The sequence below is a fragment of the Acartia tonsa genome, chromosome 14 (genome assembly GCF_053477335.1).
Source record: "Acartia tonsa isolate MP-2025a chromosome 14, ASM5347733v1, whole genome shotgun sequence".
Taxonomy (NCBI): domain Eukaryota; kingdom Metazoa; phylum Arthropoda; class Copepoda; order Calanoida; family Acartiidae; genus Acartia; species Acartia tonsa.
The window spans coordinates 18023343-18037743 of record NC_137273.1 but is presented as its reverse complement, the minus strand read 5'-3'; the positions used below and the strand labels follow the sequence as shown (position 1 = coordinate 18037743).

At 36.8% G+C, this 14401-nt stretch overlaps 1 protein-coding gene across 6 annotated transcripts in view; it reads left to right on the top strand.

The window, feature by feature from the left end:
• The first annotated feature begins 3799 nt into the window (after window positions 1-3799).
• Window positions 3800-14401, top strand: part of LOC145305236 (F-BAR domain only protein 2) — a 65384-nt gene continuing 54782 nt past the window's right edge. For all 6 annotated transcript variants that reach the window (XR_013874538.1, XR_013874537.1, XM_080146833.1 and 3 more), the window contains exons 1-9: window positions 3800-3929; window positions 4614-4709; window positions 4829-4898; window positions 5135-5210; window positions 5589-5638; window positions 6930-6973; window positions 8858-8928; window positions 11573-11643; window positions 13797-13873. Coding sequence is in view for 4 of the 6 variants with exons in the window: in XM_080146833.1 (XP_080002959.1) it covers window positions 3873-3929; window positions 4614-4709; window positions 4829-4898; window positions 5135-5210; window positions 5589-5638; window positions 6930-6973; window positions 8858-8928; window positions 11573-11643; window positions 13797-13873 (612 nt within the window). In the remaining 2 variants the exon portion in view is untranslated. The remainder of the gene's footprint in view (window positions 3930-4613; window positions 4710-4828; window positions 4899-5134; window positions 5211-5588; window positions 5639-6929; window positions 6974-8857; window positions 8929-11572; window positions 11644-13796; window positions 13874-14401) is intronic.

Below are 14401 nucleotides of genomic sequence, written 5' to 3'. Positions count from 1 at the left end.
GACTCAAGGGTTTGTTTCATTTGGCGTGGGGGTGGGCGGCCATTTAGGTTGACTGGGTTAGGGTGGTCCTGTTTTTGAGTTGAGAGAAGATACTGTTTACTTAGCATTTCGCAGTGGGGTCTGACCTTCATGATTTTGGTTTCATGATGGAGATGATCAATATCAGACATCAGATGGCATCCAGTGGCAATACGAAGTGCTGAGTTTTGAGTAGTCTGAAGTTTCTTCCAATTTGTGTCGCTCAAAGATGGAGTCCAAATTGGTGCACAATAATTCAGATTAGATTGGCCTATGGCTTTGTAGGTGTTGGTTATAATCTCCTTGTCTTTGCCCCAGTCTGTTCCAGCCAATGCTTTTAAGATGTTGTTCTTGGACTGAAGTTTGGTTTTCATATCTGTGGCATGTTGATTGAAGGAAAGGAGACCATCAAATGTAACACCTAGAAACTTGGGTTTCTTTACTGTTGGAACCGTTTCACCATTGATTTTTATGTCGAGAGTTTCATTAACTTCGGCAGAAGCAGTAGTAAAGAGTGTAGCCGATGATTTAGATGGAGAAATGAATAAATTTCGCCCTTTAAACCATTCATCTAGGGTGGACAGATAGATGTTGATCTCTTGTACTGCTTTGTCAATGATGGGGCCTGAGTTTAAGATGTTAGAGTCATCAGCATAAGTCACTAATTTAACACTACCTGGTGGAGAAGGCATCGAGGACATGTACAGGTTGAAAAGCACAGGTGACAAAACACCACCCTGTGGTACTCCTTGTTTGACCTTGCGAAACGTAGATTTAGAGTTTCTAAAAACTACATACGTTTGTCTGCCACGTAAGTAGGCACACAGGAAACGTTTGATATGGTCATTGAGGGTAAGGTTGTTGATATCCTCCAGGAGAATCTGATGGTCGACAGTATCAAACGCCTTGGAAAGGTCGATGGCTACAGAAACAGTACGATGTACGGGTTTCTTCCTGTTGAGTCCAGCGTTAATGTGATTAAGAATGCTGTGGAGGGCTGTTGTTGTTAAACGGTTTTTCCTAAAGCCGTGCTGGTGGTCTGCTAGATTAACTGCTGCATTGATGATAGGAAGGAGTAGTGCTTCCAATATCTTAATGGCGGGAGAGAGAAGTGAAACCGGGCGGTAGCTGGTCCCTTGGTCTGAAGGCTTGCCAGGTTTGAGAAGTGGAATAATCTTTGCTGTTTTCCAGATTGATGGAATTATGGAACATTTAATGCATTCATTAAAGATGTTAGTGAGGAAGTTTATTCCGTTTGGGCCAAGATGTTTAAGCATGATGGGGGACAACCCATCTGGGCCCAGGGCTTTTGAGCTCTTAGCCTTCTTAATCGCCTCTAAGGTCTGTGCAGGGGTGAATATAGGTGTTGGGTCCTTAGGTTTCTGTTTCATTGACCTAATGAGCTTCCGAAGTGCTTGTTGTGGTTTCTTACTTGTTGTTGGGGTATACTGTTTATTGAAATTTGTAGCCAGTTTTTTGGGATGGTTGATGGTCCTGTTATTGAAGTAAATACCCTGGTTATCAGGTTGCTGAGGTTGGTTGTTCAGACTTTTTATGGTGCTCCAGAGTTTTTTCGATCCAGGTTGGCAATCATCTAGATGTTCAATCCATTTTTGTTTCCTGTGATCTTTGATCTTTTGATTGATGTTGTTATTAAGTTCGTGGAGTCTGTTGTCGCCAGGATTATTCTTCTTGATGTCATCCCTGATATCAATCAATCTAACAACTTCTGTGGGTAGAGCATTTATTGTTTTTGGTATTCTTCCTGCTGGAATGAACTTTTTGGTGGCTCTTAAGATGGTGTTACGGAAGAATTTTTCAGAATTGTGGATGTTAGAGACGTTTCTAGCAGTGGCGAAGATGTTTTCTGTGAATTTGGTAAATTCAGGCCAGTCTGCTTTAGAAAAGTTGATGAAGTTGAGATGTTGAGTGTTGTTTTTCTTAAGTTCAATTGATAGACTGATTGAGATGGGCAGATGATCTGAGCTGAGCTTGTTTAATACCTTCCAAGTTGTTGTGGGAATCAGGTTTGGTGAGGCTAAGCTGATGTCAGGTGATGTGGACGACTGGTTTGTTACACGGGTGGGCTGATCTTCATTGATTATGCCATAATCTTGCCCTGAGATGGTGTCAGCAAGAAGTCTACCTCTAGGATCAGGTGTAGCTTCAGAATACCAGAGTTCGTGGTGAGCATTTACATCACCAATAATGTAGTATGTGTCACCAAGACCAACATGTAGATGTTCAAGTGGTGGTCTGTATTGTTGTTCACAGCTGCTTTGAGGAGGTATATACACATTACGAATGTAGAGGGTGTTGTTCTTGCCAGGTATACTGATGGTGATGGATTCAAGATGTGGATCTTGTTCGAGGATGGCTGGTTCCTTTTCAAGATTGAAATTTACATTCTTATGAACTAAGAATGCCAGGCCACCTCCTTTGTTGAATCCACGGTCTTTTCTGACAAATGTGTAGTTAGGGGTGTTTTTCAGCTTTGATCTGTCTGTGAGTTTTGTCTCCTGAAATGCGGCAATGTGATATTTTCCATTCTCTAGTTCGTGGAGAAGTTCATCATTTTTGCCAGATATACCATTGATGTTGTGTTGGTATATGTTCAGGTTCAGGCCTTCAGGGGGTGTGGGTGGACGGGGGGGTTGAAGTGGTGGGTTATTTGGATGGGGTGGACTAGGGGGAGGTGTGGGGGGAATGGGAGAAGAAGAGGGGGCGGGGGCACGTGAAGAAAGGGTGGGGGAATGAGAAGAAAGGGTGGGGGCACGTGAAGAAAGGGTGGGGGGACGAGAAGAGGGGGCAGGGGCATGAGAAGAAGGGGTGGGGGGACGAGAAGAGGGGGTGGAGGCACGAGAAGAGGGGGCGGGGGCACGAGAAGAGGGGACGGGAGCACGAGAAGAGGGGGCAGGGGCCCGAGAAGAGGGGGCGGGGGCACGAGAAGAGGGGGCGGGGGCAAGAGAAGAGGGGGCAGGGGGTGATGGGGGGGTGCAGCATGGTCCAGTCCAGGATTTTAATTTGTTTCTCTGATTTGTAGATTTTAATCCAGAGCATTTGACATGGAGCCATTCTAGACATGTTGAGCATTGTACAGCATAGGGTGAAAGGTTTCTGTCACAAATAATACAGGGCCAATGGTCTGGGCCAGGGTTTTGCTCGATTCCAGCTCTGATTAAGAGAAGCCGAATAAGACAGGCTGGTGTTGTCTTACTCTTTGTCAGGCATACTAAAAACTCGAGTTAGCAGAGATGTTCTCTTTGTCGACGTTATTGAAAAACCACTGGAAGAGTAGTTGATGATGGTAGGTATGGTAGGATGGGAGATTGTTGTCGTTGGCTCTTGGCTTCTCTGCTGCTGCTGGTGGTGTTGCTGCTGCTGATGAAGGTAGATACACAGCGTAGATGTGGCCAACATAGTATCCGGCTTAACACGTAGCGCACTCGCTCGTTGTCCAGGAGGTAATAGGTTCGAATCTCGGCTTAACACCGCGTTATAACTGAAGACGTTTAAAATGGTTCCCACTGCTTCTATGTCAGGTGCGTGGCATTAATAGTTAGAGAAGGGGGAATGCCTTGGCCTTAAACAGGCGCAGCTCATTACCATGCACAGTTAGGACTTCTCGGATAAAGATCGTGCAATCAAAGGGTTAGTTGTCTTATAACGAATGAACGGCTTACACCGCAATCATAAGCGGAGTTTGTTTTCAAGGTGCGTTGAGATGTCTAGAACCCGAAGCAACACCAAGCCCCTTAGAGTCTTAACATCTTATATATATTTCAGATAATATGGTTTAGTTTCTAAACTATATACTTGACAAGTGTTATTAAAAGTGAAAAAAAAATCAGAAAATGGGAACCGTGGACTTCGCGGATTATTTCTGGGGAGAGAAAAATGACGGTTTCCAGGTATTTAATTAGTAGAACAGGACAAACAAAGATTTAATACTTTTTATCCAGCTTGATAAAGTACCAGATGGAAATATCTTTATACATTGCTAGTTTCATTGCTATCCAAACCAATTATTTCATTGTTAAAATCATTGGTCATAGCCTACAAGAGTCCGTTTGAGCACTGATTATATACCCCCTACTCCATTCAAAAAGAATTTGGAAATATGAAGGAATTTTTTCCTATGCTTAATCCCTCGGGGGCTACCCTGTATAACATAACTTATTCTTGACCCGAAGAAATAAATAAACAACGAAAAAATTATCTACCCTTATTTACAAATTATTTCGAAATAAAGGAGGGGGGGGGGGGGGGGCGGAGGGGTACAATTCAATAGGTTACTTTGTGTGATAAAACCGCAAATTAACTTTATAAGTATTTATAGTTCAACTATTGGATCACTGAAAACCATATCTATCATATTCAGGGATTTTTATTTTTTTTGGCCTTGCGGTGGATCTAAAACAGAGGGGAGGCCTTATCCTTAGGTTTTCTAGCCTTATGGGGCACTAACCCTTTGGGACTCCTCTAACTAACCCTTACTTAATCTTAGGGATAAATGGTTTATATTCTTCTAAAATGTTTTGTGTGAAATGGTCAAAAAATATACCTAAACTTTATATTATATACATTAATTTTAGGTTCTCATGCAAAATTTGAAGGCAAGTTTGCTCGCCTGCAAAGAATTGGGGGATTTTGTCAAAGAAACTTCCCTCATTTTTGAGCAGAACACAAAGGTACATTTTTTAATACTTATTTTTTATTTGAATCAAATATAATTTTATTTTATATAAAAATAATATGAAAACAGTCGATCCAGAATATAGCAAGTTGTTATTATTTTATTTGAATTTAGGCCTATGCTCGAATGAGTAAACAGTTAACGAGTAATCTTAATTATGGAACCTACAGCCCAATACTCACAGGAAATATACCAATTTATTCATTATCATTATCACTACTTGAATTCATATGAGAAACATGGTAGAGGCACAAGGGAAAAGAAATATTTCACTTTGAATACAGGGTCCCTAAATGCTAGGGGTGCAAACGCTGATTAGATGCTCTGCTTAATGTTCTTTGCTTTTTAGTTTCACTTTGTTAGGTGGTGTTGATAAGCGGAATAGTTTAAAAAGTATGAGTTTGAATTGGTAAATTTTAGCACTGAAAACCTGTTCTGAAAAACTGAGTTCTGTACACAACGCTACATTGAATAAAGTCAACGAATTACTTAAGGATTGTCGAGTTACTTTTAATCAGATTTTAAAAGTAAAGCCACTCAATAATTCGTCTGAAACACTGAGAGAAAAGGGTTTTTCTCTGTTCATATTTAAATAGACGAATGAAACTTGTTGTGGAGATTCCCTAGACAAATAAGCATGCAGTTTATGATTTACTTTGTCCGTTGGTCTGTCAGTCGTGGTAGAAAAATCATTATTTAAACATGTGTAAAAAGTTTTTAATTTTTAAGTACTTAGGTAGGTACTAAATTAATTCGGTTATCAGGAAGTTTCGATCTTTTGTTTAATGCACTATTAAAATATTGCACTTTTATCTCATATTTTGTTATTTGGAAAAAAAAAATAAAGTCTCAAAGTAACGACGCAATTTTAGGAAATTTTGAGGTACAGCGAAGACCTACATAAAAAGCATAAGCAAATAAAAGGTAGTACTTTTTATTTGGAAAAGGATGCTTTTCTATGATTTGGGTGTGTTCGTCGCAGGATATAAGATTCTGTATATCCTTTATTTATATTACTAATTATGTAATAGGTGAGGACGCGACGTACATTTTATTATAATTAAAAATAGCCTAGACACAATAAAAGGTTCTACTTGAATCTTCCCCAAATGGAGAATTTATTCGGTTTAAAGGTTTACGAGATCTTAACAGCCAAACAAAAAATATTAGGTACTTCTTCATATATATGATTTACCATGCTCTTTTAATTTCATAAAAAGTACGGTTGTTGCAAGTTCGGTCTTAGTGGATTTTGTTATCCTTGTTTACACAATTTATTTAAAATCTACCTACACTTAAATATGAACTTATATCTTTACTCTACATCAAAACTTGTTACAATATAATATTAGAATTTTTGTTGATAGAAATTTTTTGAAAGATGGAGGGGGAGGGAATATTCAGACTTCAGAAGGAGGATTTAACACCCCTAGGAAACGAGAAAGAGCAAAATTCCTTAACCAACTTTTAAAAAATTTAAAAGTTTTTTTTGGGGTGGGGGGGGGGGATTTACACTTACCTCCAAAAAATAATTGGTGGTGTATTAAATGTCTCATTGTTGCTTATCATAATTCTGCATTTCTTTCATAATCTAATCTTTTGTAAAAAAAAAAGAATCCTATTTTAAAAATGTTAGGTATGTTTAGTTTTTTGAAGTGAATTAAATTGTTTTTAATAAGTGGTTTTTATAATTGACGTATTTTTTTTTATAAAAATACCTAGGTACATTAGTTCTGATTTATAAATGATTTAAAAACATTTAAACGTAAATTAGGAGGTTGGCATTGATAATTTGATAGTTTAGAACTAAAAAGTCCTTAAATTCAAATGTTAATATAATTAAATTGAAATGTATTTTAATTAGAGGACGGTTTCCCTCAAAGTAGCTTAAAAAATCCCACCAACTGATATGAAATAAATTAGAATAAGAGAAAGAGGTTAATTTTTCGCGTGCTTTTTGGTTACTTAAGTTACTTTGGGTACTGGGTGGCCCCTGCCACGCATGGTTAGAGCCTCCGCATGGGTTAGTAATAATAGTCATGATAAAAAAAATATGTGCTTACTCGTCTTAAGAATCATCATCCTAAAAATAAAATAAATACCTAGGTATATTCTAATTAAAAACCTGATTAAATAACCAACAGACTTTCTATGAGTTATAATAGTTTTGACATGCCTTTAAAAATGTTCTAATTCTTAATTGTTAATATTTTAGATGAGGAATCGGCCACGAGTGAAGTTGTCAAAAGCCTACAGGAATTAAAAACATCAAATACTTACCTATGCAATAATCTTCATAGAATAGCCATATTTTTTATGCATTGATTATGATATAATGGGAAGAATTCAGCAAGAACCAGCCAAAAAATCTTTTTTAACGTAAATACTGGCGATTTGCCTCAAATTACATTTGGATCATTAAAGAAAAGGCAGTTTGGGTTCTTATTTTAGCTTAGGTTAAGTTCAGTAATGTTGGGTGAGCCCAACAAGAATGGTACACTGCACTGTAGGAAAATGTTCCCGCCGGGGCTCGAAAGTTTGTTTAAAAAATGTAAATGTAGGGGTTGTTCAAGAATTGGGTCTAAGTGAAAGTACCTAATTATTTGATGCGGCCCTTATGATACTATTTTCTAAAATCTAATATGTTTATTTAAGTAAGTATTTCATTCACGCATTCACGCAACTTCCCCTGGTTGTGTAAGAAGGGGATTATTGAGTAAGTTTGGATACTTAATTGTCAAGTACATAATATCAGTACTTCCCTTATCCCAAGCTCCTCTGCGGAGAGCGTCATTCATTACGGTGACTTAATTTGGGACACCTGCCATACTCGGCGAGGGTGAGGTAATAATGAGTAGCTCTCATGAGATAGCGGGTCAAGTCATAATGTGCTTGAACGTGGAGCTTGATAGCCCTAGTGGCTATACTAAAGTGTCTCAGCCTACTCCATGACTACTTAGGTCCAAACCCTAAGAGACTCTGGCTAATCAATCAATCAAAGTAAGTTTTTCTATCTAATAATAATAATAATAATGTTTATTTGGTGCTGCTAGGTACCCCCTAGCTTAGGAGATAGCACATACAATACTCTAAATTGCTGCTATCTATCGACAATTTAGAGTTTACATTATGATGTTTAGTCTCATACAAAAATAAAATAATATATACTAAGAGTTTAATTATTAACTAAATATAAATTGGTGGTAAAGGAAAATTTTCAGGATATGCACCAGGAGCTACAGGAGTACTATCTTGACCAAAATGGGGATAGTGTATTTGATTCCTGAAGCCCCTTTTTAAGGAAGACAAAAAGAAAAAAAGAACATAAAAAAATTAAATGTTAAAGGGAAAATCGAAACTTTAATTTAGTTAAATTGAGTTGTGAGGATGGTAAAAAAAAGAAAAACACAAATAAACATTTATATTATGTTAGAGAAATCAGTAAATAATAAGAAGGATGAAAAAAATAGATAAAGGATTTTAGAGAAAAATAAAACAAAATAAATCAATTATGAAAGCAAAGAGAGTATAAAAGGAAAAATTATAAGATAGATCATAATTTTAATACCATATTTTAAGTTTTAAAATTTCATTGAAGATTAATAAGTAAAGTTTTTATTTAAAAAGAAAGGAGAAAGAAAAAAGCACATAAAAGGGGAAAAAAAGCAATACTTCAAGACTTTGTCATTCTATTATTTCATTATTTTTCAAAAACAGAAATTTCTCAATTCAAAATAATATCTTTTTATAGAATGCCACTTTGATCTTTGCCCTGTATTCAACCCTCCCCTCCCCGCCAAAAAAAAAACAACAACACTCCCCTCCCCGTCAAAAAGACAACTCCCCCCCCCCCTCCTTAAAAAATTCACTAGGTTTTTTATGAAATCAATTTTTAAGATCTGTTTATGCACTCAGAACAGTTTTCTCTATTACAAATAAAATTAAGTTTTTCCAACAAAAAAAAAATCTTTAAGTTTCATAATAAGTTAATACCTATCGTTGCATAGTATTGAAAAAACAAAAAGTATAAAATGAGATAATCTTCTTGCTGGTGACATATTGACCTACCATTCCCAAACCCTAAATATACTCACTGACACACTAACTAGAATTTAATTTGATGTTTTTTTTCTTTCACAGGAAACAAATTCTTTACTTTTGAAACACAAAGAATTTTATAAATCAAAACAACTAGAATTGGAAAAAGTTAAAAGGTAAGATTATTTATCGTATCATATTATAAATAGCTTTCCCCGAATAGTAAAATAAAAAAGGATAAGATTACAATAGTATACATAGGTCATAACCAGTTTTATTTCATTCAATTTAATTTATTTCAAGTCTTGCTACTTCTCCTTAATTAACATTGTATTTAAACTATCGATACTCGTCAGTGACAGTATTGATCTTAAAGTCGCCCTATTTCAACCATGTCATATTATTTAAACAAAACAAAAACAAGGATGGCAACATCCATAAAAGCGAAGTTCAAGAAATAAACAAATGAACAGCGAAAAATAAAAAATAAAACAATACATCCACGCAGTGTTTCGGATCCGCATTGATTGTATGCGGATCCGGATCCTCCAAATTTGGTCAGTGCGGATCCGGATCCGGTTCCAGATCCTTGACAATAAAAATAAAATCACCAAATTTTTCAAAAAATATTTATTCTTTAATTCGAAGTCAAAAATACTTTTAATTTTTAAGTCTGAACCTAAACCTTAAAGATTGGCTCTCATCAAGAGAATGTCTGAGATTTGATATGAATTTAGGTAGATTTTTTCATTTTTTTCGCATTTTTTTGAGTCCAAGGATCCGGATCCGGATCCTTGGACTCAAAAAAATGCGGATCCTTGCGGATCCGGGTCCGAAACTCTGCATCCACAATTTGATAATAGCTAAAAGATTAAATAAACATTAAACAAACAGTAAGTTTGCTCAATCCCTTGATGTTGTAAATAGTAAAATAGTTCACCTTCCAATTTTTAAAACATTGGTCCTTAGTATTTTCATGTTAAATACATTTTGCAGTAAAATAATATTATAAAGAAACCATATAAATAAAGTATGATTTAAACTCACATTATTATTATTATTTAAAACGCAATACCTACGGATTTAAACTTTAAATTGCTATGTAGAGACCGATCCCCCCCCCCCCCCAACCTTATTTAAAAGAGTTGAGTATTTAATTTTTTATTACTTTAGGTGTAGGTTAGTTTAGGTTGTATAGGTTGTATAGTGGTTTGTCCCGCATGGTTAAGTCCAGGCATAGAAGTATAAACTACTAGGGTTGGCAATTTGAATCCGCCCAATTTTTGGCCAATTTGGGAATCTGAATCTGGAATCCGTTTTTTCATACCTAGCGGATTCGGATTCTTAATTGTTAGGCTAAAATTAGTATCTTGAGTTTTTTCTTTCAACCCCCCCCTCAGCTCAGGCAAAGATGACCCCCCCCCCCATCTCTGCCCACCTACACCACCAAGTGGAGAGTTTAGAAAATATAAAAAAACGCAGCTTTAGATTCTTCCCAGGACCCGGTATAATTTAATCCCTTAATTTATTTTTTTAAACCCTTTTAAAATATTGCTAGAATCCGGAATTCTCAAAAAAAAATAAGAATCCGGAATCCGCGGAAAATCCGGTCCAAAAATTAGACGGATTGCCAACCCTATAAACTACCCCTCCCTCTTATTTTCAATATATTTTTTTTTATAAACAGTGGGGGGAGGGGTGGTGCAGGGTGCTCGACATAGACTTTCTGGGAAAGTACCCGCGATATTTTTACACAATAATGCAACATGATATTATTGCAGCAACTCTATAAATTAAATGTTAACTAGAAACAAGGACAATTATGTACATAAGTAGAAATTATAACAGCGTTGGCATTGCCCAACATTTACCTACTGTTATAATATGAACATTTGACCCATTAAAATCAGGAATTTTAATTATCTATGTTAAAAAGTAAAACTATGTCTGTTTGTTTGTGCATCTCTTAAGATATTAGCCGCAGGACCGATGAGGTTATGCTTTTCAGAGATATGTGCTTACTCGTCTTAAGAATCATCATCCTAAAAATAAAGTAACTATATAGGTATATTCTCAGGGGTGTATAATCTCACAAGATTTATTTTTTTTCCCCGGCTACAATTTTTTTATTTTTTTTTCTCCTCTAGTTTTTTTCACCAAGTAGGGGGGAAAATAGAAAAATATTTAAAGAACTCTATATTTTATTTATTTTATCCCTCTTACCACACATTATTTTATTTTTTTTTCACCAAGGAGGGGGGTGGGAATGGAAAAAATGTTTTTAGTTTTCTTAATTTTTACATTTTTTTTCCCTCCCATGTAGAATATACACCCCTGTTCCATATCAAATAGACTGGTCCTGTACCTAATGGTTTTTAGCCATTTTTATGACTTTTCCATTAAAGCACTTGGACTGTCGATCCCAATTTTATCCATGTAAAAAGTATGCAGAGCTAGATCTTTAAATAATTTTAGTTGTGAGCCAGATCGGGGGGAGCCAACTTTCCACCAATGAGAGCACTGCATTTTATGAAATGCCGCGCTGTGATTGGCTGAAATTCGGCTCACCCCGATCTGGCTCACCACTAAAATAATTTAAAGATCCAGCTTAGGTCTTGCATAGGTTCTGCATAACCGAAATACTAGTTTTCTTAACAGTGGCATGTAGTAGGGGGGTGTCACCCCCCCCCCCCCCCTATTATTAAAATTTTGTTTGATCTGCTGCTCCCTTTTTCACCCCCTAATGGATTCACATCCCCCTGGATAAACGCTGCGCACGCCACTGGTGTAGATAAAATACTTAGGATGTAATTTTTCTAGGGACAATCAGAATTCCAAAGATGTGGAAAAGGTTGAAGCAAAAGTAAAGAAAGCCCAAGAAGATTACAGGAATGTTACTTTTTATTTTGCCACAAAAGCCTATTGGGTAGAAGCCAAGTCTGTAGGTAGGAATGAGACATTGGCCGATAAATTGATGTTCAAAATACCCCCTTCTGGTTGAAACGTTTGGACAATGAACTGAACATAATGAACCAACCAATCAAAATTAGATAAAAGCCCCCAAAGTTGTTAGGCCAACTAATGAGAAAACGTTATCATAAAACATTGGGGAATAGCGTAATAAATAGCCCAATATCCCCTCCCTCCTTGTTTTACTAAAAAAAAAAGGCAAAGATGGTAATAAATTATGAATTCCCCCCCCCCCCCCCCCTAGATATACCACACTTTTTTGGGATCTTGCTGAGTCAAGTATCAACTATTGGGAATATCAAAGGATGACTCCATGCAAAATTTGAGCCGGATCCGGCCAAAACCGGCCGTAAATTTTATGAAAAACCGTTTTTTTCCGGTTTTTAGGGGGTATCTGTAAATCGATTCAGCTGGAGCAAAACCGGTTAGAGGTACAACAAATTTTACTTCACATGAAATTTAGCCAATGCAATTGCCTACAAAAATGTACTTCATCATCAACTTGATTGGACAACTCTTTCCCCTCCTAAATGTCCATTAAAACCTCGGAAACGGCAAAAATCGCCAAAAATCACGCCTTCGGCGGCAAATAACGGCTAAACGGTCATCCGGAGGCGAATGAAACATAAATAAAGAAATGTCTGCCTCAAAAAGTTGTTCAACATCAAAGAGATGCTTGAAGTCTCTAAAACGACTCCTTCCCCTCCTTTAAGGGGAAAAACTGAAAAAACGTGATTTTCAAAAGTATGCCCACTTCGTGGGTGTGGGGGGCACTGAACCCGTCACCCCAGGGTCACCAAATATAAAGTCTAGGCGGCCCACAATGCTGAATTTTTACCAAGTGAAAGTCTTGTGTCATTATCTCTTATGAGAAAAAAGTTATTAATTAATTAAAATTTCAAATTGTGATTTTTGGATGGATTTCTTTGATGAAATGACGGGCTGGTCAATTTTTAGGCCATTTTTTGCGGTTTTTGGGCTGTCACGCCCAAACGGTTTGAGATAATCTCACGGGACCTTTTGCCCAACCTAAGTCTGGTTATTTGTGAGGTCTAGGGAAAAAAACAGACTTACGCAAAAGATTATAATTAAAATCTTTACACAGAAAAATGGCACGAGGTGAGGGTTTGAGGGGGCAAAATGAGCCGACCAGCAATTTTTGACGGCACGCAGCGACGTCGTGCTTCATCCAATCCGGGATTTTTTTTTCTTAGACCTTACAAATAACCAGGCTTAGGTCGGGCAAAAGGTCCCGTGAGATTATCTCAAACCGTTTGGGCGTGGCGGGCCGAAAACAGCAAAAAATTGCCTAAAAATTGACCAGCCTGTCATTTCATCAAAGAAATCCATCAAAAAATCACAATTTGAAATTTTAATTAATTAATAACTTTTTTCTCATAAAAGATAATGACACAAGACTTTCACTTGGTGAAAATTCAGCATTGTGGGCCGCCTAGACTTTATATTTGGTGACCCTGGGGTGACGGGTTCAGTGCCCCCCACACCCACGAAGTGGGCATACTTTTGAAAATCACGTTTTTTCAGTTTTTCCCCTTAAAGGAGGGGAAGGAGTCGTTTTAGAGACTTCAAGCATCTCTTTGATGTTGAACAACTTTTTGAGGCAGACATTTCTTTATTTATGTTTCATTCGCCTCCGGCTGACCGTTTAGCCGTTATTTGCCGCCGAAGGCGTGATTTTTGGCGATTTTTGCCGTTTCCAAGGTTTTAATGGACATTTAGGAGGGGAAAGAGTTGTCCAATCAAGTTGATGATGAAGTACATTTTTGTAGGCAATTGCATTGGCTAAATTTCATGTGAAGTAAAATTTGTTGTACCTCTAACCGGTTTTGCTCCAGCTGAATCGATTTACAGATACCCCCTAAAAACCGGAAAAAAACGGTTTTTCATAAAATTTACGGCCGGTTTTGGCCGGATCCGGCTCAAATTTTGCATGGAGTCATCCTTTGATATTCCCAACAGTTGATACTTGACTCAGCAAGATCCCAGAAAAGTGTGGTATATCTACCCCCCCCCTCCATATTAAGGCCTTTTTTAAATGTAACATACAAAAGGACGTTGGTGGAAAAATACTCAGTTATTCTGGATGATTTTGAAGTTAAAATGGCCTCGTCTTGCAAACACTTTCAGCAGGTACGTCTTTCTATGAATGTATGTAGTAAGGCTTTTTTTTTGTCTGGAGCTAAAGATCTCGAAAATTGCTGGTCAAATTGGTGGGGGGAAAGCTTGATATGTTTGCGTGGTAAAAGGATATTTTTCTGATCTCCCCTGGTTTATCATAGAGGTTAGGGGCAAAGCAATTTTAGTACTTTTGTCTTGTATCCCATTGTAATAGAAATAAGCGATTATTATTTACTTTAATGTAATCTATATCTATTCATCTTCTATCTGAGAAGTATGTCTTTTCTCTTTATGTGTCAATACTTCATATATCTTCATATTCTTTAATATGTGTATGTATCTAAAGGGATAGTTGCATGAAGTGCATTTAAAAAAAAGTTTGATAGCAAGCATAAGTTACAAGAATACTATTTAATATTTATAATTTTGTATTACAATAAATTGTAATCAATTAGGCACCACCAAAATAGTCTTCATGCTGTTTTTGATAAAACAGGATAGCCATTTATGTTGCATATACCCAAAAAATATGATTTTCAA